Raw genomic sequence first — 23,937 nt, forward strand, 5'->3', positions numbered from 1 at the left:
GCAAATAGAATCACATTTCCACGTAAAAACATCCCCAGCGACCTTTACGGTGTGCTCCAGTTAATGGACAGCTTTCTTTTCTCCTTTGAGAGTGGTAAAATTTCTCCTTAGTTGATTTTTTTTAAATTAGTTTAATTTTTAGAGTAGTTTTAGGTTTGCTGCAAATTTAATTGATTTTTAAGAATGTTCTCTAAGTCATCTGGAAAGCAGGACTTATGTCATTTTTATATTTGTATTCTCAGCTTCCAAAACATATACTTTAATAAGCACAGTAATATTTGTTAAGTGCCAGAATCTTTACATTCATTAACTCAATTCTCACAAATGTCTATGAGGTAAATACTATTTTTATCTCTATTTTGCAGGTGAAGAAACCAAGGCACACAGAAGCTAGTAATTTATCCAGATTTATACCACTAGGGTTAAGTTTTGAACTCTCACAATCTGGCTAAGAGGTAATGCTCTTAACATATTACATTACGGGGCGGCGCCTGTGGCTCAGTGAGTAGGGCGCCGGCCCCATATGCTGAGGGTGGTGGGTTCAAACCCAGCCCCGCCACACTGCAACAACAACAACAAAAAATAGCCGGGCGTTGTGGCGTGCGCCTGTAGTCCCAGCTGCTCGGGAGGCTGAGGCAAGAGAATCGCGTAAGCCCAAGAGTTAGAGGTTGCTGTGAGCCGTGTGACGCCAGGGCACTCTACCCGAGGGCGGTACAGTGAGACTCTATCTCTACCAAAAAAAAAAAAAAACATATTACATTACATTGTATCAAGGATCCTCAAACTGCGACCTGTGGGCCACATGCATGAGGCGGTGTGATTGTATTTGTTCCCTTTTTTTTTTTTTACTTCAAAATAAGATATGTGCGGTGTGTATAGGAATTTGTTCATAGTTTTTTTTTTTTTTTAACTATAGTCTGGCCCTCCAATGGTCTGAGGGACAGTGAATTGGCCCCTGGCCCCCTGTTTAAAAAGTTTGAGGATGCTTGCATATGTTACACTGGAATATATCTAGAAATTAAGAGACAGTACAAGCGTCCTTATGATAAAAGGATTTTTTTCCTTCCGGGTTTATTGCAGCTCAATTTACAATCGCCAAAATGTGGAAACAGCCTAAATGCCCACCAACCCAGGAATGGATTAACAAGCTGTGGTATGTGTATACCATGGAATACTATTCAGCCATTAAAAAAAATGGAGACTTTACATCCTTCCTATTAACCTGGATGGAAGTGGAAGACATTATTCTTAGTAAAGCATCACAAGAACGGAGAAGCATGAATCCTATGTACTCAATTTTGATATGAGGACAATTAATGACAATTAAGGTTATGGGGGGGGAAGCAGAAAGAGGGAAGGAGGGAGGGGGGTGGGGCCTTGGTGTGTGTCACACTTTATAGGGGCAAGACATGATTGCAAGAGGGACTTTACCTAACAATTGCAATCAGTGTAACCTGGCTTATTGTACCCTCAATGAATCCCCAACAATAAAAAAAAAAAAAAGAGACAGTAGATGAATTATTTCTATCTTGATTATCATTTTGTCTATTCATCGCATTTATTTTTTATTTATTTATTTATTTTTTATTAAATCATAGCTGTGTACATTGACATGATCATGGAGCATCATTCACTAGCTTCACACACCGTTTTATTCATCCCATTTATAAGTGGTCTTTCATAATGTATAGAAATCTAATTTATGGGGGCGGCGCCTGTGGCTCAGTCAGTAAGGCTCCAGCGGCCCCATATACCGAGGGTGGCGGGTTCAAGCCCTGCCCCTGCCAAACTGCAACCAAAAAATAGCCAGGCGTTGTGGTGGGCACCTGTAGTCCCAACTACTCGGGAGGCTGAGGCAAGAGAATCGCTTAAGCCCAGGAGTTGGAAGTTGCTGTGAGCTGTGTGAGGCCACGGCACTCTACCGAGGGCCATAAAGTGAAACTCTGTCTCTAAAAAAAAAATATCCAAAAAAAAAAAAGAAATCTAATTTATGTAAAGATGATTTTTGTATGACTACCAGAGAAACTAAGCAGTGTGAAGCTTGTGGTATCTTTTTAGAAGAGCAAAATGTTTTTACTGTTATACTGGATTATTATAATTGCTAAAGTCTTAACCTGGGAGAAAGACTGCTTCCTATATAGAGTCATACTATAATTGTAACTCTTTCACTTTCCTTGGTAAAATGACAAAAATGTTGACTTAGAATAATAGTGGTGATGGTTGGAGGGAGGGTAATTGGTGGGACCACACCTATAGTGCATCTTACAAGGGCACATGTGAAACTTACTGAATGTAAACTATAAATGTCTTAACACAATAACTAAGAAAATGCCAGGAAGACTATGTTAACCAGTGTGATGAAAATATGTCAAATGGTCTATAAAACCAGTGTATGGTGCCCCATGATTGCATTAATGTACACAGCTATGATTTAATAAAAAAAAAAAAGAATAATAGTGGTGATTCCGGGAAAATATGCCATTTGTACATAACGGAGGATAAGAACTTGGAAATAGAATACCCCTGAGAGAGGACTTTCATTTACTATGCAACCAGAAAAAGAGCTATCAAGTCTTTTTACTTCAAAGAATCTACAACAGGATGCATTACTATCATAACTCATGGTTTAACACAAATAAGAGATGTTGCCAGGGAACAATGCAAACTTTGTTTAGACTTTCAAAGAACAACCATGGTAGCCAGAGTTATTTAAAAAAAAAATGGCTAAGTCCCTGGAACTGGACAAAATTCATGCTGAGATTTTGAAGCAAGGAAGAAAAACGTTGTTTAGGTATCTGCATAACATTCTTCTTAATATATGAACATTGAGGGACTAAAACTTGATCTCTTTTTTCTTTGACTTTACTACATATCTTTAAGATGAAAGGCAACCAAAAAATTGCACCCATAATCCCATCATTCTATAATAATTGTTTTCATTTTATCCTGTCTCCTTTGAGTCTTTTTTACTTATGCTTAACATATTTTCTAGCCATTGAAAGCATATTGCCTAGTCTGATATTCTGATTTTTTATTATCTTTATACCACACATTTGTTTTCAGAATGTATTCATGATTATCTTGTGAATAGTTTATCATCTATCAAAGTCAGGTATGATCATTCTTTAATCAGCTCCACACTGTTGAATACTCAGGCTGTTTCTAATTTTTGCTATTACAGATACATTAAATATAGACTTCTGTAAACATACTCATATTTTTCTGTCAAATGACTCAATTATGATAAATTCCCTGAATTTGTTTTATTAGTCAAAGGAAACATTTCTGTGGCATGAATTGCACATTTCTAAATTGCTTTTTAAAGGGGTTCTGAGTTTCATTTGCTTTCACAGGCATCCAGTCTGTGCTACTTTTTCACAAATGTGTACAACTCTATCAGTACTGCATATCACAATTTAATTATTTTTGGCCTGTTTTAGCAGGCACAGATGAGACCGTACTGTTCAATTTCAAATTTCTTCTTTGCTTGTAAGATAAAGTATTTTCTCATGTGTTTGTAATTTAAATAGGTAGTCACAAATTTATTTTTTCTTTTGCAGTTTTCGGCTGGGGCTGGGTTTGAACCTGCCACCTCCGGTATATGGGGCCGGTGCCCTACTCCTTTGAGCCATAGGTGCTGCTCAAAATTTTAAAGCTACAAAGTGAATAAAGCTGTTTCCTAAATGAATCAGGAAGAATGAAAAGAAGAAGAAACAGTGACACACAGAATTTTACTTTTCTAATAATTTATATCAAAAACATTATGTTCAAAGTTAAAGTAGAAGGATATGGAACATTTTGACATTATCCAAACTTAGTCCACATTGTATAAAAGGAATGTTAAAGATGAACTGATGTATGACTGAGCACCAAAGCCAAGCTATGGGAAACGGTGAGACTCTGATTCACTCAGCTAGCAGTGAAACTTTCCTGTATGTTTATTCTGGGCTGAGCGTTTGGGAGATATAAAGATGAAATAGACATGACAGGTGCCTGCATCCCAAAAGTTTATTTCTGAGTTGGGGAAAAATATGTATACATAATAACTCTAGGGGGCATTTAACTGAGTTTAAGAAACTTTTTTAGCAAAGTTTTCTTGCACTTCATGAAGAGGCTTGATGAATTGAAATCAAAGAGAAGTCTTAAGTGCAATGAACCATAAGTCATATTGTGTATTAATATGTTCTAATATATGAGGACAAAAATTTAAGCCACTTCAACTAAAGTCACAAGCATATGCTACTACACTATAATAGTGAAAATGTGCATGGACAGAAAAATATATCAGAAAGGTACAGGCAAGAAAATGGGAATTAGGTTGTGTGTGGGGGGGAGCTAGTTTCATGTTTGCTAGACAACATATCCATTTATTTCTGAATGCATTTCATACTTACAAACACTGAGGACATTTTTAGATGTAATAAAGAAAAACAGCAGCTAACATCTTAACTACAGGTAGATTTATGGGTTTTCTCTACTATACTTCAAATTTTAAGGCTATTTATTCCCAGTATGAAAATTCCCAAATGACTATTTCCATATTTAAGATGAAAATAAGTTGGGCTGACCTGCAAGAAAGATGGCTTGTTGCTTTCATATTTTTTAAACCAAATGCTCTTTAGAACTCTAATGCAAAACACGACCCAAGGCTTTTACAATTATATCAGGTACTGCTATTCAAGGGCAACTTGAAAGAATAGAATGATAGAAAAGAATATAGTGTTTTAAACAAATTTGAATGCGAAAGGGAAATAGGTCATTTAGCAGTCATATTGTTCATCACACTTCAACCACAATAGTTTTCCATTCCAGGGATGGGGATGGGATAAGCTGTGGGATAGACCTCAAAGATGAGCAAAGTTTACACCTGTGTTGTCCAATATGGCACCAAGAGCCACCACAGATTATGGAGCAGTGGAAATGTGGCTAGTCCTGAGGTGTGATGTGAATATATGACACAATTTTGAAGATTTTATAGGAAAAAAACCCTGTAAAGTATCTCATTAGTAATGTGGATATTGGTGGCACCTGTAGCTCAGTAGGTAGGGTGCCAACCACATACACTGAGGCTGATGGGTTCGAATCTGGCCTAAGCCAGCTAAATAACAATGACAATTGCAACAGAAAAATAGCTGGATGTTGTGGTGGGCGCCTGTAGTCCCAGCTATCAGGAGCCTGAGGAAAGAGAATCGCTTAAGCCCAAGAGTTTGAGGTTGCTGTGAGCTGCACTCTACCCAGGGTGACAGCTTGAGACTCTGTCTCAAAAAAATAATAATAATGTGGATATTAATCTAGCAATATTAATTCACATGATGTTTGAATGATAATTTTGACCATATATTGAGTTAAATAAGCTATATTACTAAAATTAATATTTGCTTCCTTTTACTTTTTTTCAATGTGGCTAACAGAAAATTACATATGTGACTTCTATTTGAGGCTTGCATCTTATTTCTCTTAATCATTGGTTTCAACTCTAAAGTTCTTTAATTATTAGAAGACATGATGAACCAAAAGCCTTTAAAAGTAGGGAAGGAATGCTATCAGTATCAAAGCAGGTCAACAAACAGCAAGACTGTAGGATGGAGATGCTAACATGTAGGGAGCTAAGTTCTACCACAGAACTCTGCCAAGTCGGCGTAGTGTGTGTGGACTCAGCAGAAGCAGGAGAAGGCTCTGGTTCCAGTCAGAGTGGCTGCCAGAGGGTCAGTGAGAGCAAGGCCTGTGTGTTGACTGGTGTCACCACAGTTGGCCAGGCATGAGAGGCTGACTTTGGGGATCAACTAACTGAGCTTGCCATCCAACCCTCTCCCAACATTCTCTTACAACAATTTGGGCTGTGAATACAAAGACTGGGCCTTTAACAACCTACCACACACTTGTTCCCTCCCCACTTCCATTGGCTCCTTCCCTCATTTCATGTACTTCAGGCAAAGGGTGAGAAGTAGCTGGAGTGATGCTGGTTCTACAAATTATCATGTCATGTAGAGTTCCCCAAAGACTCTTTCAGAATTTAAAGAAGTATCATCATTTACCTCACTCTAACATCTGTTTTTCCCTAAGCAGAAGCAATCACAAAAGAGTGAAAAATTTTAGTTGAAAAGAAGCAAGCCAGTCATTCTTATTAAAGGAAGAAACACATTCAGAGAGGGGAAGTAACTTCTCCAGAAACAAAAAGCTGCAAAGGGGAGATTGGAACCCAGGTCGGCTGAATCCTATTCTTGTGTTTCTTCTACTTGAGCAGCTTGTATCTGAAAAATTAATTCAGTTTTGTCACATTTCACTTATGTTTAATTTTAGTATTAAATAGTAAAGTACTTTAGGAAACACCCATTCGAATCCCATCATTTTGACTTCTGGTCTTGTGACAGCTTTCGTAAAGTGCACACGCTGAATTGGATGTTTGATGTTACTCAGCTCTAAAAGAGGAAGATTCATTAATATTATTTGTTGTTATTGGACTAAAAGTATTACCTGATGGTTCTTTATTCTTTAGAGATCTGATTAAATTTGGCTCAAGTCCTGACACCACAGGCTATGGAAATCCAGGACCTGCTTTCCCAGCCTCCCTCTCTTGCATCCACACACATGGTCTCCGCTTTCCCCTAGACTCATTCAGATGGGTGAGTTCTTCACCATTTATCTCAAGAACCACTCTCTCCAAGCATTTTACAAATTCAGGATTGGCTATTTGGTGCTCTCAGGAAGATATCACTGCACAGAGCTAAGTCAGTTAGTTGCATCTCGGTGGCTTCTCCTCTCCCCTCCCTGCCATCCCACCCACCTCCTTCGACCCTCCTTCCTACACCATCCTGAGAATTCAGCCTCTCTTGGTGTGGAACAGTAGAACAGTTTTTAGCTCCTGCTTGCTCCTTTTATTTTTCTTTCCTGGAGGCAGAGGAGGATTTGTGACATGGTGAAGGCAAAACAGAAAACCCTTAGTCTGTGTAATTAGGTTTTGGTACACATCAAAGAACTTGTATTCTGTTTGGCGAGTTTTGTCATGTTCACCTAATCAGCAAACTCCTTCCCTAAAATTTGAATCTTTTTGTACACATTGGTAATGTGAATACTAATCAGTAGAAAAGTAGACTGGATATCAGCCAAGAACTTAACATACAAATATGATATTTCAGGTTATTTGCTGAAATGGACCTTAGACTGATTCAAGTAGTAACTAAATTGAATCTAGTGACCAAATCTTCATTATGCTTTTTTAAAATTTACAAATGTCTAAAAGTATAAAATAAGGAAACATGAGAATTATATCAACAATATTACAGTAGGAGCTATTTCAGAAATAAGCCTACTGGTTAACACTTTTCTATTTTAGATTTCTATACTGTTAATGTAGACAGACATATATACAACACAATTTGAACAAAGAAATGGATATGTAGAGGGACAGCCAGATTTTTTTTGTGGGGGGGATTACAGAAAATAGCTTTATTTGGAGGAATTTTACATAAATGAGAGGGGTTATTTGCCTTGATGTCTGGGTAAGAGAACACTTGGATCACACTCCCAGGCCCTTGCTAACTTCCTCCCCTCTCTTCTCATCCCCTCTCCCTCTCCAGCCCTGGTCCTCTCCAGGAAGAGGCTTGAAAGTTGCAGGGCCTGACACGGCTCCTCACCAACACACACTGTGGCCACCCACGGCTCTAGGAACATGCAGGTCCACAGTGTGGGTCACAGTTGGGCATACAGACCTTGGGAGGAGGCCAATCCCGGCACTGCAAGCAGACTCAGGATCGTTGAGGCAGGACTTCTTGGCTCCTGGCACCTGGGACATGATCTAGAAGTGGGGAGACTGGGCTCTGAGTAGGAGAGTCTCTTTGTCCCTGTGGACTCCTGACCCCATGGAAAGAGCAACATCACCAGATTAAGCATCTGGAGACAAACAGGAGGCTCAGAAGAGGAGCACTGCTTGTCTGCACCCAAGGGAAGAACACCTCAGTATTTCCTTTTTAAATGACTTATAAAAAGTGCAAATGTGAGCAAAAAACAGATAGAAGGGTCTCTTTTCTGAATTAAAAAAAAAATCGTCCTCCTGGCACACTCTCATGTGGGGGGGGGGAAGATTAAGAACAAAAGCATATGGTTTAGGAAGACAAAATATCAAAATGGTTGAAGGGGATTGTATGAAGTGAGATTCTTAGAACTGGGAAAGTCAGTTACAATGCAGTTGCTCAGCCGTCTAGTGTTGCAAGAATCTCTTCTAAATGAGACAATTAGTGTCGATGGCAGCTTTCCAATGGATTAGGACCACTAGGAAAGAAATTTCTAGCTAATCAGTGTCTGACATTCCCCAAGCAAGGGAACGAGGGAAGACCTGTGATCTAACGGTCTCCAGTCACAAAGGAGCTCAGAAACATTGTTAGATGTTTAAGAAATCCTTTCACTCTTTGGATGTGGATACGAGAGAATAAAGTTCCATGAGTGATTGGCAGCAACCTCATGATCAAGAGGAGGGCACAACGAGGCCAAAGGTAGCAACATGGAAGAAGGATGAAGAGCTGAAGGAAACTGGGCTCTTAATGAGGAGGTTTAGCTGCCAGAGCAAAGCAAAGCTGAAGCCTGAACTAGTGCTGGACTTTCACATTTGCATTACTTGAAGAAACTCTTTATTTTTTCAACTGGTTCTATTCAGTTTCTATGACTTGCAGCATAATGAGCCCTTGAAAATCTGTCCTTTTTTAAGTTTAAAAACCAGTTAATTTTTTCTTTCCTATAGTTCTCAAATACCAATCTATGCATAGTTTGAATGATAAATTATTCTTTATCTCTTGGAAAGCAAAAGTACTTAATTATCAATGGAAATTATAAATGGTTTTGTCCAACTGGAAAAATGCTAAAGGTCAGAGAAGAGTCGAATGAGATAATACTTCTTATTCATCTTCACTTGGACAATAGGAGGTTTCTGAATCATGGAGGTAATTAGTGCCTCCAATTCAGAGAGGAAAATAGCCTATTCTTATTTAACAATATTTTCTAATAGACATTTATTATTTCCTTTATTTTTTTCTGATTAAACTTTAAGGTAAATTTTATAATCTCTTCTTTGACAAGTGAAGAACTAAGGCTGAGAGAAGGTGAGTAGTTTGTTCAAAGTCATAAAAATACTGAGAAGCAAGGCTGGGATTTTCTGAATTAAAATCTATACTCCTAACCACTATTATGCAGTGGAAACAGACTGCCAAGCTCTAAAGCCACCTGGGTGATGTTATGCAAAATAGTTATCTTTGCTTTGCTTTTATTTCCTCATTAATAAAATAAAGGTAATCAGAGTCCCCACCTCATTGGATTTCTGTGAGGACTGCGTGAGCTAATATGCATGTAATAATACTTAGGATAGTGAACACTGAATAAATCTTAGTAATTATTATATATTGCTTATATTCTCTGCACTGCGTAGAGAAGAGGATTTTGAAAGAAATTCACTTTCTCATGAATTAATCCTAGCAATGTTGTTTTGAACTTGGATAATTGTTATCAGCCCTCTGGCAATGTGGTCTGGTATCAAATGAATGGAATTGGGCAGATGTCAACCTGTTACACTGTAACAATAAGTTATTTCATTGCAGCCTTATTTGAATACAAATTTCAAAATCAAGAGTATTATTTATGGCTACGATCTAATGATACAAGCACAGGCTTTCTGGCTTATATTGATTTAATATTTTAGTGGTCAGAAAGTTGTCTGCGATGAACACAAAAACTCCACAGTGGTTAATAATAATGGTGTTTTAGAAAGATATTTCTACGATCCAGGTTACCTACACTTTAAATACTGCAACATGGTGACAGTTTCTCTTCCTCTGGCCAGTTCCTGCTCATTCTGTAAGTCTCATCTAAAGTCACCCAACCAGGGAAAAGTTTCTTGACCCTTCACACTCAGGGAAGAGCTTCTTGACCTTTGGGCTGCCCTGTGCTCTCGCTTAATACTTAGCAGCACTGTAATTTAACTGATTTGTAGTGTGGTGTTCATTTAATGTCTCTCTTGCTTTCATTAGCCTGGAAATTCCATGACAGCAGAGACAGGTTTAACCTCAGTGTTCATTTGGTGCCTGACACTTAATAAGGGCTGAATAATAAATACTTGAATGAATGAATAAATCAATAAGTGACACTTAATAAGGGCTGAATAATAAATACTTGAATGAATGAATAAATCAATAAGTGAATCAATGAACACATTTAAGGGAATTTAAAAAAAAAAAACACTTTTCCAAATTATACACTATTCAGCCATAAAAAAAAAGATGGAGACTTTACATCTTTTGTATTAACCTGGATGGAACTGAAAGACATTCTTCTTACCAAAGTATCACATGAATGAAGGAACAAGAATCCAATGTACTCAATACTAATATGAAGCCAACAGACAATCTAATCTATGCCCACATAAGAGAAAACTCAAATCAGTTCAAGGTGGGCAGGGGAGTGAGGGAGCAGGAAGAGAGGAGGAGGGAAGGGGATGGGTGTGCTTTCATTTAATGGATACAATGTATGGCACACCTCTTAGGAGCAAGACATAATTATAGGAGGGACTCTACCTAACAAATGCAAACATTGTAACCTAACTCTTTGTACCCTCAAATTAACTTGAAACAATAAAAAAAAAAACTTTCATAAAATGTGCATACAGTGTAATCAGATCTAATGACTCTGTAGTTTTTGTGATTTCTTCTATAAACTACAGTGTCTTTTAAATTAAAATAGAAAATAAGTGGACTTCACAGTGTCAGAATTCATCATACACATTTACTTGGTTGTTCCTTTGTTTTGCAACAGGCTGAGAGAAGCTTCACTTCCTTCCCCACTCCTTTCTTCCACCAATCCCTCAACTTTTTATTCTCCCTTCTCCCAATACTTTCATTTATTTGAATGGTAACTAGTATTCAATTTTATAGCAGCATGCCTAAATAAAGTCAGAGGGTAAAATGTTGTTCTTGTTGTTTTAAATATCTTGCTGTAATTGTTTCATTTCAAGCCAGTATTACAAAACCTCTTTGACTTTTTATTCTCTTCCAAAGGAATTTAATTACGTAAAGAAAAGAAATATATTCTGATTTACTTAATAAACAAAATTGAGTGGAAACTCGCTTTTAGAGCAATCTTGTATATAAAAATGCCCAAGAACATACGAATCATACCCAGAGATGAAGTGATTTGACTTTGTGAAGTATGCTATCATAGGAAAATGATACTGGTTCTTTAATACGAAAGGACTCATCCTCTTATTAAGTAGACAAAAAAGGTCATGTATTTTTAGAATTCTAATTTACACAATTACTAACATTAAAAGACAGAAAAATCAATAAATATGACTTAATTCCTACCTTTAACCCACAAAAGGATTGAATTTTGCAAGATACTTTCTCTGAACTATTATATAGGGTATCCTGAAAGTTGCCCATACAGTCCCCAAAACATGGGGAAAACAGGAAATTATCAGTAAATGTACATTTATTTATTCCAAAAATTTACAAAATATTCTCTATGTGCTGGCCACTTCTTTAAAAAAATTTAGAATGAATATTTTATAAATAAAGGCACTTTTAGCTATAATTTCCTAGTTTCCTCATGCATGGCAACTTTGTGGATGACTATTGGGACATCCTGTACTAACTAATCTAGAATCAGAAATCAGTCACTTCATTTACTCTCAATATCTTTATTTAAAGTCGAACATCAGAAAATCATAAATATATTGGATAATAGATCACTGGAAAATTTTAAGCTAATTAACTAGAAAATAAACATAACTATAATGCATTGAAATCTTCTAAGAATTTTATTTAGATTGTTTTAAATGATAGAGTCAAGGGAGCAAATAAACAAAACAAGCAAGTAAACACACACACAGGCAAAAATACTCAAACCCTGTGTGTTTAGTAATTATAGTAAGTAAATCAGGCATAAAAAATATTAGGTGCATTGTATAAGCCCACGGTATAGACTTAAATCAATGGCGTGACTTTTGGAAGTCTGAGTGCTTCAATTTATCTTTTCTCTAAATATATTTACAATAAAAATGCCATTAGAAGTATGCTGTGAAGATGAATGTCAGTGAATAACTGTGAGGCCCACGGGTAAGAGATGAAAAGGAATTCCAAATGTCCTAACTATAAGCTAATTAAAATTTAACGTTACTTAAGAATCACATAGCTATCTAGGATAGATTCATAGGTGACACATTAATATTAATTTTTTATTTTATGTTATATTTTGAAGTTTAAAAATAGTAATAAATTCTAAAAAGCACTTGAAAAATACATGAAACAAGATCATCCGATATTTATCTTTTGCTTTGGAAAGAAACCCCAGGTCTCTTGTTTAGAAAAATTGAGCTTGCATAGACAAAATCATTTGTTTTAATCTTGAAAATCTTTAACATTATTTTTACAGTTATAAAGAGACAAGGATGCGGACTAAGAGCTGCCTAAATTACTCTTATGCACTCTACATCCCCAGCTCTATCCTTTAGTGGCATCTGTGCAGTGTTGAGCCCTAATTATTGCTCAAATAAATGCTTTCATCTTATAGATGCCAAGAAACATAAAAATATACACAGGTTGTAATAGAATTTACTAAGAATCCAGATATTTAAAGAACTTACATATAAACACACAAAAATTGTAGGGAGCAATTTTGCTAAAGAATTCTTTAGTTAAAATAGTTCTATAACAAAATTGTTTTAAATAGCCTGCACTTCACTAGAGTGACAAATATATAAATGTACATCTCAATATAAGTGCGCACCTGTATGTGTGTGTGGGTGTGGGTGTGTGTCTGCGTGTATAGCAGGAGGAATGAATCATGGAGCACAAATACCTTGCAATCAACAAATTCAATTCATGAGAGTCACAAAAATTATGTTTGTTTCCAATATAATTAGAGAAGAAGATGTAACATTTCCTATTTTAAGGTAAGATTTTGCATTAAACCTGCCCCAACTGCTTTGGGTGGTGAAAGCAAGTCCAGATTCTGAAAACAACAGCTTCCAGAATGGGGAACAAGGATGCTAAAAACTGGTTGAACTAGAAACAAGACATGAGTGACTTTTTGTGGACTCAGTAACTCTAAGAAACTTAGAGATAAATCGGTAAAGCCCTTTCTCTCATTTTAAAAATGAAGCCCTCTTGAGCCCAGAAGAAAAAAGGGGACCCTTCAAAGATTACACGGGAAATGAAAGAACAAAGAACTCAGAGGTTAGAACAATGCTCCTTCACTACTCCACTGGTGGCGGGCCTTTGGAAATAATATGAGACCTGTCTTTCTCTTTCCCCTATCTGTAGTGCTGACATCTCAGCTACTCAATCTGTATTGGTTGAAGGGGTAGAAGGGAGACCCAGGGGACAGAGAAATATTCTACCTTCCTGAGTTAATTTTTCATATTCACTTTCTCTTTCTAAGGAATTCAGGTGGCTTCTGTTCCCTGGTTGCGCTTAAGCCTAGGGCTCCTTTGATGAAAGTCTTAAAGCATAATATTATTATACTACTACAGATACTTGGCAACATTTATTGAGCGTTTATTATATAATGCTCTCTTTAGATACATTGTGTAGTTAATGCAGCAGAGTCTTTTTATACTAAGAAACTTGCCCAAGTGAGGACATGGAGGGTTCCCTCTCCTCTGCCTCCTGCCTCCTCCTTTTCATAGAAGGATGTTTAGCCCTTTGTAGGCTGTGACACAAGAAGGAGTGAGGTTGGAGTTTAATGCATTATCACTGCTTATGTAAGTCTTTTCTCCTAATACTATCAGAAGAACTGGAAGAACATCATAAAAATAAAAATATTCATACTAGGAATCAAAGTGATCAAAATGTAAAGGATAGGAAGTGTAAAAAGAAAAGTCACTGCAAGTTTACTGGGCTAAAGCTGATCACCATTTCATCATTCTGAATGGATGGAAAAAGTACTGGTGGAAAACAGAGCTTTCTCTTAAAATAGTGTGCCTTTCTTTCTTTTTTCAAACACAAGAGAAAGCACTTTTTTTTTTCCTCTGAGACAGAGTCTCACTCTCTTGCAGTACCAGCCTAGCTCACAGCACCCAATCTCAAATTCCTGGGTTCAAACGATCCTCCTGCCTCAGTCTCCTGACTATAAGCATTGCCATGATACCTGGCTAATTTTTCTATTTTTAGTAGAGATGGAGTCTGCTATTTGCTCAGACTGGTCTCAAACTTGTGAGCTCAAGCAGTCCTCCCACCTCAGCCTCCCAGAGTGCTAGGATTATAGGAGTGAGCCACTGTGCCTGGCCAAGAACTTTTTACTTCCTAGTTGTTACTTGCCATCATTCTGATGACTGAGAAATTTTATACTCCCTTAATCACCATCTGAAAACTATCTTTTAAGTATCAAAAATACTTCTTTGGAAAAAGTGAAATTGTAATGTGGAAGAAAATGTTTTCTCATCCAGTTTTAGAATATTGTAGTGTTTTTTAAAGTACATTGTGTCATTGTAAACTCTCTTCTTAGAAAAACAAATTCTAGAATTCAAGACTCATTTCATATGCTTTAAGTATAAAATTATTACTCTATTTCAATGTTGTCTTTACTGTCTAAATGACCTGCTGTCTCAGTGAAAGAGACTAATGCTTTTTGTACTTTGTTTCCCTAATAATGATACAGCAAATACTACAAATGTTAAATAATGACCAAGATTAACAGAAGTTGCATACACAAAGTTTTAGGTTCAGTTCTCTGGAGTAGAAAAAATGAATTTAAACAACATTTTGTTGAAACCTTTATAAAAGTGTGAAATCATTTAGCTTCCCTAGGTTTTACAGAAAACACTTTAAAAATGCCCCAACGATGTATAACACGACATAAAACTGCAAATATTGACTGTCTATTTCCTTGAAATATAATTTAAAGTTGGTGACTAGGACAAGAAAATGTCACATTCCTTTCTCTCGCTAAGGAAATTGCATATTTCCTTTGCAAAAAATAAAAAATATGCAGTCTTCAGAAGAGGATATGTGATGGTTTTGAAGCTGTTTTGTTTCAGGTTAAAGGTTTCTATAAATTTTCCTGATTGTCTCAAAGTTGAAAATTGAAAAGAAACAAAGAAGAAAAAGAAAAACATTAACCTTAGGCATATAAGTTTATTGTTCACTGGTGTTACAAATAACATTTATGCTAGATTTGTTTGGTTTTTCTAAATATTATCTCAAGTTATATAATTTTCAAATCCATGTTAGAATGAATACACTTTCAAATTTAGGCTTATGTTTCCTTGTTTCTCCCATCACCTGCAGTAAATAGAGAGCTAATCTGTCTTTACTAGGATTTGTGAAACACGCAGATATGCATTGTAGTGAGTGGAAGACGCAGCAGCAGTGTGGGTGGGGACTCCTGGGGAGAGTGCAGTGTGTGACACGTGGACTCCATGACACCACGAGCCTTTGTTGAGAACACTGATCTCACGTGGAAACTGAGTAATTCTGGGACAGAGAGCTCTTGCACAGCAAAGATTAACCAAATTTCTAGAATTTCACTAAGATGAAGCACAAGAAAAGTTTAATAATGATATCTAACACTGTTGGAAGGGCTTTACCTCTAGTTATTCATTTAACCTTCACACTGACTCTATCAGGCAGAAGTTGCTATTGTCTCCCTTGTACAGATGAGGAAACTGAGGCCATGAATTCCAAGGGCTTTGGCAAAATTCATACAGCCTTGATGTGGCAGACTTAGGCTTTTAACCACTTACCAGGCTTAAAACTGTGGTTATGTTTTATCAACAGAGAAGAGAAGATGGACAAGTTGGAAAAAGTCAAAAGGAGATTTATTCTGTTTGCAAGGGTTGGGCTACTTAAGATTTCAGAATTTGATTCAGAGCACGTGGATTTAGAATACTGTGGGAAAACAAGATAGCAAGTCATAGGCCAGAGCTCTGAGGGAGACAGGGAAGTCCCTCGTGTAGCTGCCTGGCTCTTGGTAAACTGGCCCAGTGAAGGGCTTTGCTCTCTGCCACAATGCTTTCCTGAGCTTCACAGAGGTTCCAGATGGAACAGCCAGGCAGGGATGTTGGGAGCACAGACTGCAGATGCATCTGTGGGATGATGTCAGATACTTTGTCCAGCCAGTCCTATGCTGCAGGAGTAAATGGACCCACGACTTTGCGATTGTGAATAGTGCTGGTATGTTTTTTATATGATGATTCGTTTTTCTTTGGGTACGCCCTTCATTATGAACAGTACAATCGAAGTGTAGTACCAGACTTTGGCAAGTCTATTTAACTCCTAATTTTTCTGAATAGCAAAAAGAGCTTTCTTCTGGACTCAGAAGGTTTTAATGGGTTCTCTCTGTGAGAATAACTTTTGTTAAACAAGGAAATAATACATATTAGTTTTAGAAGAAACATTTTATCACAATGAATGATAAACATAGCATTCTTCCTACCCTGTATATATTTATGAGAGAGGTATAGTTGTTTGGCATACATAACTTATCAAAAGTAACACATCCAAAATATTTGCAAAGAAATTTTTCAAATAATTTCTGATTTAATGCATCTTTAAAAATTAAAGTAACCTGATAATTTGTACAATAATTTTCTTGTATTTCAAAAGTACATTAGTGTTTTTACAGCATATATACTTAGACATGAGTAATTTTGTGATTTTAATGTTCACCAAATTCTATTTAAAAAATATGATATTCTATAGAGCTCACCTTTTGCCCATTCATCCCTGGAATTCCAGGTGCACCAATAGAACCCTAAGGAGACGAAGATATAAGATTAAATAATGCTGATATAATTACAAAATGTTTCAATTCTAAATTGATATTGTATTAACTATGCTAGCCATAACTTTACTTTGCTAAAACATGTTTAACAGGTTATGTTTTTCAGATCTTATCCACTGTGTTCAAATATATAATAATATAGACAGATTCTTCAAGCTTCCTTAGAAACTATAGAAGTGAAATTTAACTTTATTTCTGAACATCCACTTACCCATAATATGATTTTAAAGAAATTTATAACATTAATTGAGATCCATATCTATCAGAAGGCTATATGGCATTTTTATACAAAATTTGTATTGTTTCTGGTTGGTGCAAAACATTTGTGACACCTTGGGGAGTCTACTCTAGAAGAGTAGAGTCTACTCTGAATCTACTCTGTTTATTCTGGTGCTTTTCAGAATAAACAGGCTTGGTTCCACATGGAAGAAGCCTAGCAGTAGCAAAAACACTTTATGAGTTTAATACCATAAAACAAAAGGTAATTAAAATAACTACTTGTTCCACAATTAAATAAGGGTCCTATTGCTGTAAACGCAAATTTCTCGTATTTGCAGCATTTTCCCCATGGACTCTTCCGGGAGTGATTTTAATGTCTTCTAGAGTAGACTAACCAAGGTGTCACAAATGTTTTGCACCAACCAGAAACAATACAAATTTTGTATAAAAAGATTACAGTACATGAGTGTGCATGGATACACGTGTGTACATGCACATTGGAGTGAGTATGAATGGTTGGACACAGATGGGTGAGCTGAGAATAAGAGCTCATTATTACCTGAGAAAATCTATGACATTTAACTGGATACAGAAACATTAGCAAATATTTTCAACTAGTGATGTCATTTCCCTCCATTACACCCCCATTCAGCCTCTGCAGAAACCATTTTTAAATACAATGTGCTTATTCTTAGTCTAGAACTAGAAAACAGATTTTTCTTAGTAGATGTATGATATTAAATTTCTTTAATAATAATGGGAGAAAGTATTTTTTTTAAACAGTAATTATAAACCTAAAACTACTCTAAAAACTAGTTTACTAAAAAGAAGTAATTATAAGCAAAATAAATTGAGATGGCAAGTTCCTTCATGTATTCAGTGATTATACTGAGTGGATCATTAAAGGACTTCCCGAAGCCTGAAGCAGTAATTTTATCCTGGTCGTATATGGATTAGGATAGCTTTACAATTTCACACCATGCTTAATAGAGACATTATTGCGAAGGACTAAGTGTTCCTGTGCACAAGTTGTCTCGCAACTCATAGGCTTTTACTTGGTTTGTAGGATTATGTTTCAACAGATGCCACATGCCTGGTGCTTGAGGGATAAAAAAGTCTCTATCTTTGATGGCTCTCAAAGATAAAGAATAATCACTTTTCCACCTGTTACAATACAATTTTTTTCTTTAGTTTTGTGCAGGTTAAAGATCCCTTCCCTACCTCCCCAGGCCTTGAGGGGTGGGAGGTGGGGGCAGGCATTAAATATTTTGTTGGCAAATGGCCATCTTCCTGCTATTGTTATGTTTACTGCTGTAGTGTGGGTGTAACTTCAGAAATTCTACATCTTCTCCATCAGAATGGCATGGTCAATTCTGGTGACTATGGATAACATTGAAATGACATCTGAGAAGTCACTTTTCAGGTTACCTCAGCAAAAGATACTAGTGGCCACTAGAATGCAGTGAACCAAGCAACAAGTGTATCCTCTGCTCTGGTCAGTTTTGTGACCATTTGCCAATTATGTCTTTGAGCAAGACCATACATTCAATCTGCAATATCATGTGATCCTTCATATTTTACACAATGTTTTATCACAATGTTTTTTTTTTGTTTTTTGTTTTTTTTTTTTATGAAGGCCAGGGCCCCCATGGTTCCTGGTCAGCTCAAGTTATCACAATGTTTTTACCAGTATTTGAATTAAAAATTCAATAACCTGCAAGTTCACCAGACAACTAAAAACGACTCTGCTGTCGACTTACTGAATTTTCAGTAATGGACTCAATTAGAAATCTAAAGCACACATTATATGACTGTATTTTTAGAAAGCAGAATGTACAAACCAGACAAAGTATGCCAGCATGGCTCACAGTAGCTAATTCCATTCACCTCTCCTACTTGCCATTAGGCCTTCAGAGTATAATTACTTTCACAATATTGTGTTTTATACACTACCTTTTGTCCTGGAGGTCCCAGAGGTCCCTAAAAAAGAAAAACAGTGAAACATGTTTTTCAGAAAAACATGTTCAGTGAACATAATGCAGTAACTGTTTAAGCTTAGATGACCAATTAAAACTGTCCTGTTCTGTAAGGCTCTTTGTTGTACTGAAATACGCTATTTTGTACATGAAGGAATAAGAAAATTTTCAGTTGGAAGCACAAAATGGTCTTTTCTTCTCTCTTATTCTCTTTTGAAGACAATTAAGCATTGGAGTAGGATCCTATGCAGTAGGATTCTGATTTAAAAAAAAAAGGAAGAATCTTTTCTGGTCCAGCATGTGTATTTCTTCAAATACCTGTAAATCTATCACAACTATCTCATTTAGGAAGCTGGAGATACTGTCACTAAATGTAGTTAAAATGTAATGCAGTTTCCCAACAAATGGAGACATTATATGACTGCCGCTTCTGCAAAACTTCAGTAAGTGGATTTGCAAAGAAAATCACTGAATAGCATTACGAAGAAATATGCTTTGTTCTATTCTTCCTCTTAGGAAATACGGTTAATTGACCTGCACAAAAACATGTTTACAAACTAGGGGAGGCCAAGGTCGACTGTGGCACCTAGTATATACTAGAAAAGGCAACAAAAGGTACTGTTCGCTGTAGTTCAGACTATGATGCTGGATCAGAGTGGGGGAATATGATATTTAGTGAGATAAAGGAGACTATATACAATGGAAATGAAGCAGTTTTGAGACTTAGCAGTTTTCTAACCACGGAGAAGAACCTATTCCCCATTTCATTTTGTAATCCTGCAGGAAGACTATCAATTTCTTCATACAATCAGCTTTAGGTTATTGCAAGTGCATCCCTCAATACCACTTTCATATATTCCTATTTGATTTACTCAACCAACCATCTTTTCAATGAGCTTTTATCTGCTGTATTTGTGTGGTCAGACATTCTCCCTATTCACCCTACTCCTTCTATTAAAAATTTTCCCTGTTTAGGGCGACGCCTGTGGCTCAGTCGGTAGGGTGCCAGCCCCATATACCGAGGATGGCAGGTTCAAACCCGGCCCCGGCCAAACTGCAACCAAAAAATAGCCGGGCGTTGTGGCGGGCGCCTGTAGTCCCAGCTACTCAGGAGACTGAGGCAAGAGAATCGCTTAAGCCCAGGAGTTGGAGGTTGCTGTGAGCTGGGTGAGGCCACGGCACTCTACCGAGGGCCATAAAGTGAGACTCTGTCTCTACAAAAAAAAAAAAAAATTTTCCCTGTTTTACATTTCTGTGGAAACAAGAGAGACTAACTATCAACTATAAATTCCCTTGACATCATGTCTCTCATCAACCCAAACCCTTCTTGCTGGATCTTTTTCCTGCATCTGAGGAAGAGTCTCTCCTCTAATGCAAGGCAAATTCATCCGGTAGACTCTGGAATCCATCCTTACCTCTGTCCACAGGGATTTGTCTTAATCAATTATCACTACATCTGCATCAGAGCCTCCACTTCTCTGAGAGTTCCTTCCGTTAGCATATAAACATGTTTAATTATTTCCTCACTGGGGTAAATTGTTTGTGAGTAAATGTTAATACTGGTAAGGGCAGCATTTAGCGATTGTGGCAATAGGAGATCTGAGAGTGAAGAAAAGGCTTTGGTTTCATCACTGCCTCTGACTCCATTTTCTCAAGCATCTCTGGAGGATTTATTTCTTAAATCATTGATGTTATAAAGAAAATCACAGAATTCAATGTTTAGACTGAGAATGTGAATGTCCAATTTACAAAGGGTTATTTCCCATTGTAAGCCTAACTGTCACTTGAAGAATATCGTTCACTAAAATTGGATATTTCATTACATTGATGTATGTGCATAATCCTGGAAGGAAATATTTCAAATGAAAACCAGAGCAAATTTTACATCAAATATTTTTAGACTAATATATCTAGTATTTTCTGATTTGGTCTTTGTTTCATAATCACATCAAATCAGAAATTGAGAGAGACTAATCATCTGGAATCCATATAATTATATTAATTATCTATTTTAACACAATATTTAAGGAAAGTCCAAGGCTATAAAGAAAATAAATATATTTTTCTTTATTGTTAATAAATTACTGCTATTTCTTTTCTTTTTGTGTTTGTGTTTCTTTTTTTTTATTAAATCATAGCTGTGTACATTAATGCAATTATGGAGTACAATGTGCTGGTTCTATATACAATTTGAAATATTTTCATCAAACTGGTTAACATAGCCTTCACGGCATTTTCTTAGTTATTGTGTTAAGACATTTATATTCTATACCTAGTAAATTTCACATAATTACTGCTATTTATGATAAAGTCCAAAAATAAAAGAAGGTTTTAAGATTTAACATTAATTCTGAATTATGGATATGTGTCTTATACATTATTCATAAGTACGCTGCCAAGAATATATTCTTAGCTACCAACAATGTACATATACTTCTTTGATTTCACTGGCAGCAAAAATGGTAGGGAGCCAAGAGAGTGTCATCTGTTATTAGGAGGACAGTAACACATACTGGTTAGTTCACTGAGCAAGATTTTACTTACATGTATGTGTTTTAAGCACCCTTAGCTAATAAAAACATTATATACCTGTGGCACTATAGAAATTAAGTTTAAATTTACAAATTTAAGCTTCCTTGTTCAAAAGTTGATTTTGAAATTAGAGTATGTTTCTACAAGTTGCTTAAGATGTCTACATTTGATTAGTCTGATGGTTTCTGGTACAAACAAATTTATAAAATACTGGGCAAATACCATAGAACTATTTGTTAACATTTTTCTAATGTTTCTTAAATTTATTTATATTTACAGCTTGCATAATGACTTGGATGAAAATGTCATAAATTCTTTATTCACTACTTAAACTAATGCTTCTCATTATTCCTATAATAAAATCAATTGTTCTAGTGATTCAAAATTTCAGAAATAATTCCATTAATATTATCCACATGATTTAATAATATTTTGGGTCAAATGGTTTTCTAAAACAGAGTCATAATCTTTTTGTCTCATCTCTATTAATCAATGAAGTGCTCCTTTCTAAGATGTTTTTTGGCAGGCACATTTATATTTGCATATACTTTGTATACAACCAATTTAGATGGAAATTTAATCTGATTTCTTTCATCTTTCAAAATAATTTCTTTGTATATGTCTCAAAATTAAAAACTGTGTTACAGATAGAATCTCAACATAATAAGCTATATTTACATAAGCTTAACTCCAGAAATGTCTACTATAATTAGAACCTTAAAATACACGCATTTCAATACACTACATGAAGTGTATGAACTTTTCATGAAAGAATTCTGCATAATGAACCTAACTTTATTGAAAAAATAAAAAACCGAATGAGTCACTGAAAAATTTTTAGTGTGGTGTTAACATCACTAAACTGCAAATAAACTATCATGCTGAAGTTTTTATGATCTTTCAGAAAAGATTATAGAGAGCTGTGCGAGATAAAGTTCAGATAAAAATTTATAAACAAAGAAATGATATAGCACACTTGATTTTCTTTCCTGTTCTTCCCAACCCCTGTGAGATCCTATTTCTAAAGATGATGTCCAATACTCAGCATATGGCACGCAAGTAAGTTAAAGAACCATGATAGTCCCCATGTTGGTAAATGTTACTCCTACTTAAGAGTCAGTCCATCAGGTTCTTAAGCATTTCTCTCTGGTCTACCTTCTTCTCCAGCTGCCTTGCTGTGCTCTTGTTAAACCTTCTTCTTACCACCTCCCTAACATGACATCCACCCAATGGCCACTCTATTTTTGGTCTCTCGCAATCCTTTATGCACATGGCTGCCTTCATGAACTTCCTGGAAGGCTATGTAACTTTTGAGAAGAGTCCAAGCTTTGGTATAGTTACAGTTCATCACATAAATCATGCTTCTGTGCCTCCAGCTAGCTACCTTTCTTTTTGCTGGTCTCCTCTCCTATACCCATTCTAAAACTCAAAGCTTGGTGCTCTTGCCCCGGGAGTTAGGTCCCCTTTCCTGTTCCTCAAAGCACTTCTATGATCACAAGTTTTCAAATAACTTACTAACAATTACAGTAATTGATTACTTGTTTATTCACACTAAATGCCTTTTGTCATGCTTATAGCTGGCACATAGCAATTGCTCAGTGAATTCTTTTTGAGTTCATTCATGTATTCATTCACATAATAGTTTCTGAGTGCCCATTGAGTGCCAGACAATGTTCTAGATGCTGAGGATGTAACAGTGAACAAAATAAGACAAAAATGCATGCTACTTCCTATTCTAGTGCATGGAAAGAGACAGTAAAAAAAATAAAATATGAAGTTGTATCAGGTGGTAAGTGCTAAAGCAAAGAGAGGGATATGGATAGGGAGAAGTAGATACTGTAGTACTTTAAACTGGAGGATTGGTGGAAGCCTCGGTGACTAAGAGGTTAAGTAGAGCCATGCACATATAAGGGAAAGGAATGTTCAAGATATGGGTGGTGCCTGTGGCTCAAGGAGTAGGGCACAGCCCTATATATAGGGGAGGGCAGGTTCAAGCCCAGCCCTGGCCAAAAAATGCAAAAAAAAAGAATGTTCCAGATAAGGATCAGCAAGTGCCAAGGCCAAGAATTGGGCACATGCTAAGTGTGTTCTAAGAACACCAAGAAAGTCATAGGTGAATGGTGGGAGATGGAGACACAGACAAGGAAGAGAGATTGTATTTGTATGGCCTTTTAGATGCTCGTAAGCACATACTTTGTTTAAGTATGACAAAAATTACAGAAATGGACAAATGAATATATAAAACAAGTTTTCTTTTAATCCCTTAGACAAAAATAGCTCAAGATAGGAATGGCAAGACTTTTCTCTCTTGTTCACTTGAGTTACTCTAACATTACCATCTTATCTTAATAGCTTCTAGATTACCCCTAAGTGCCAGAGTGGAGGAATTCAGTTTACTACTTTTATATTAAAATTGCAAAGCAAAAATAATCTTAATTACGTGATGTCT

The 23,937-nt window shown here is 36.3% G+C and overlaps 1 protein-coding gene across 1 annotated transcript in view; it reads right to left on the minus strand.

Moving 5' to 3' along the window:
- The window catches only part of COL25A1 (collagen type XXV alpha 1 chain), a 535,414-nt gene that overhangs the window by 105,490 nt on the left and 405,987 nt on the right, over positions 1–23,937 (minus strand). The window contains exons 11-12 of the mRNA XM_053564529.1: positions 18,934–18,960; positions 16,687–16,731 (exon numbers count right to left, since the gene is read on the minus strand). Of these exons, the coding sequence (XP_053420504.1) occupies positions 16,687–16,731; positions 18,934–18,960 (72 nt within the window). The remainder of the gene's footprint in view (positions 1–16,686; positions 16,732–18,933; positions 18,961–23,937) is intronic.

This window comes from Nycticebus coucang, chromosome 1, assembly GCF_027406575.1.
Source record: "Nycticebus coucang isolate mNycCou1 chromosome 1, mNycCou1.pri, whole genome shotgun sequence".
Taxonomy (NCBI): Eukaryota; Metazoa; Chordata; class Mammalia; order Primates; family Lorisidae; genus Nycticebus; species Nycticebus coucang.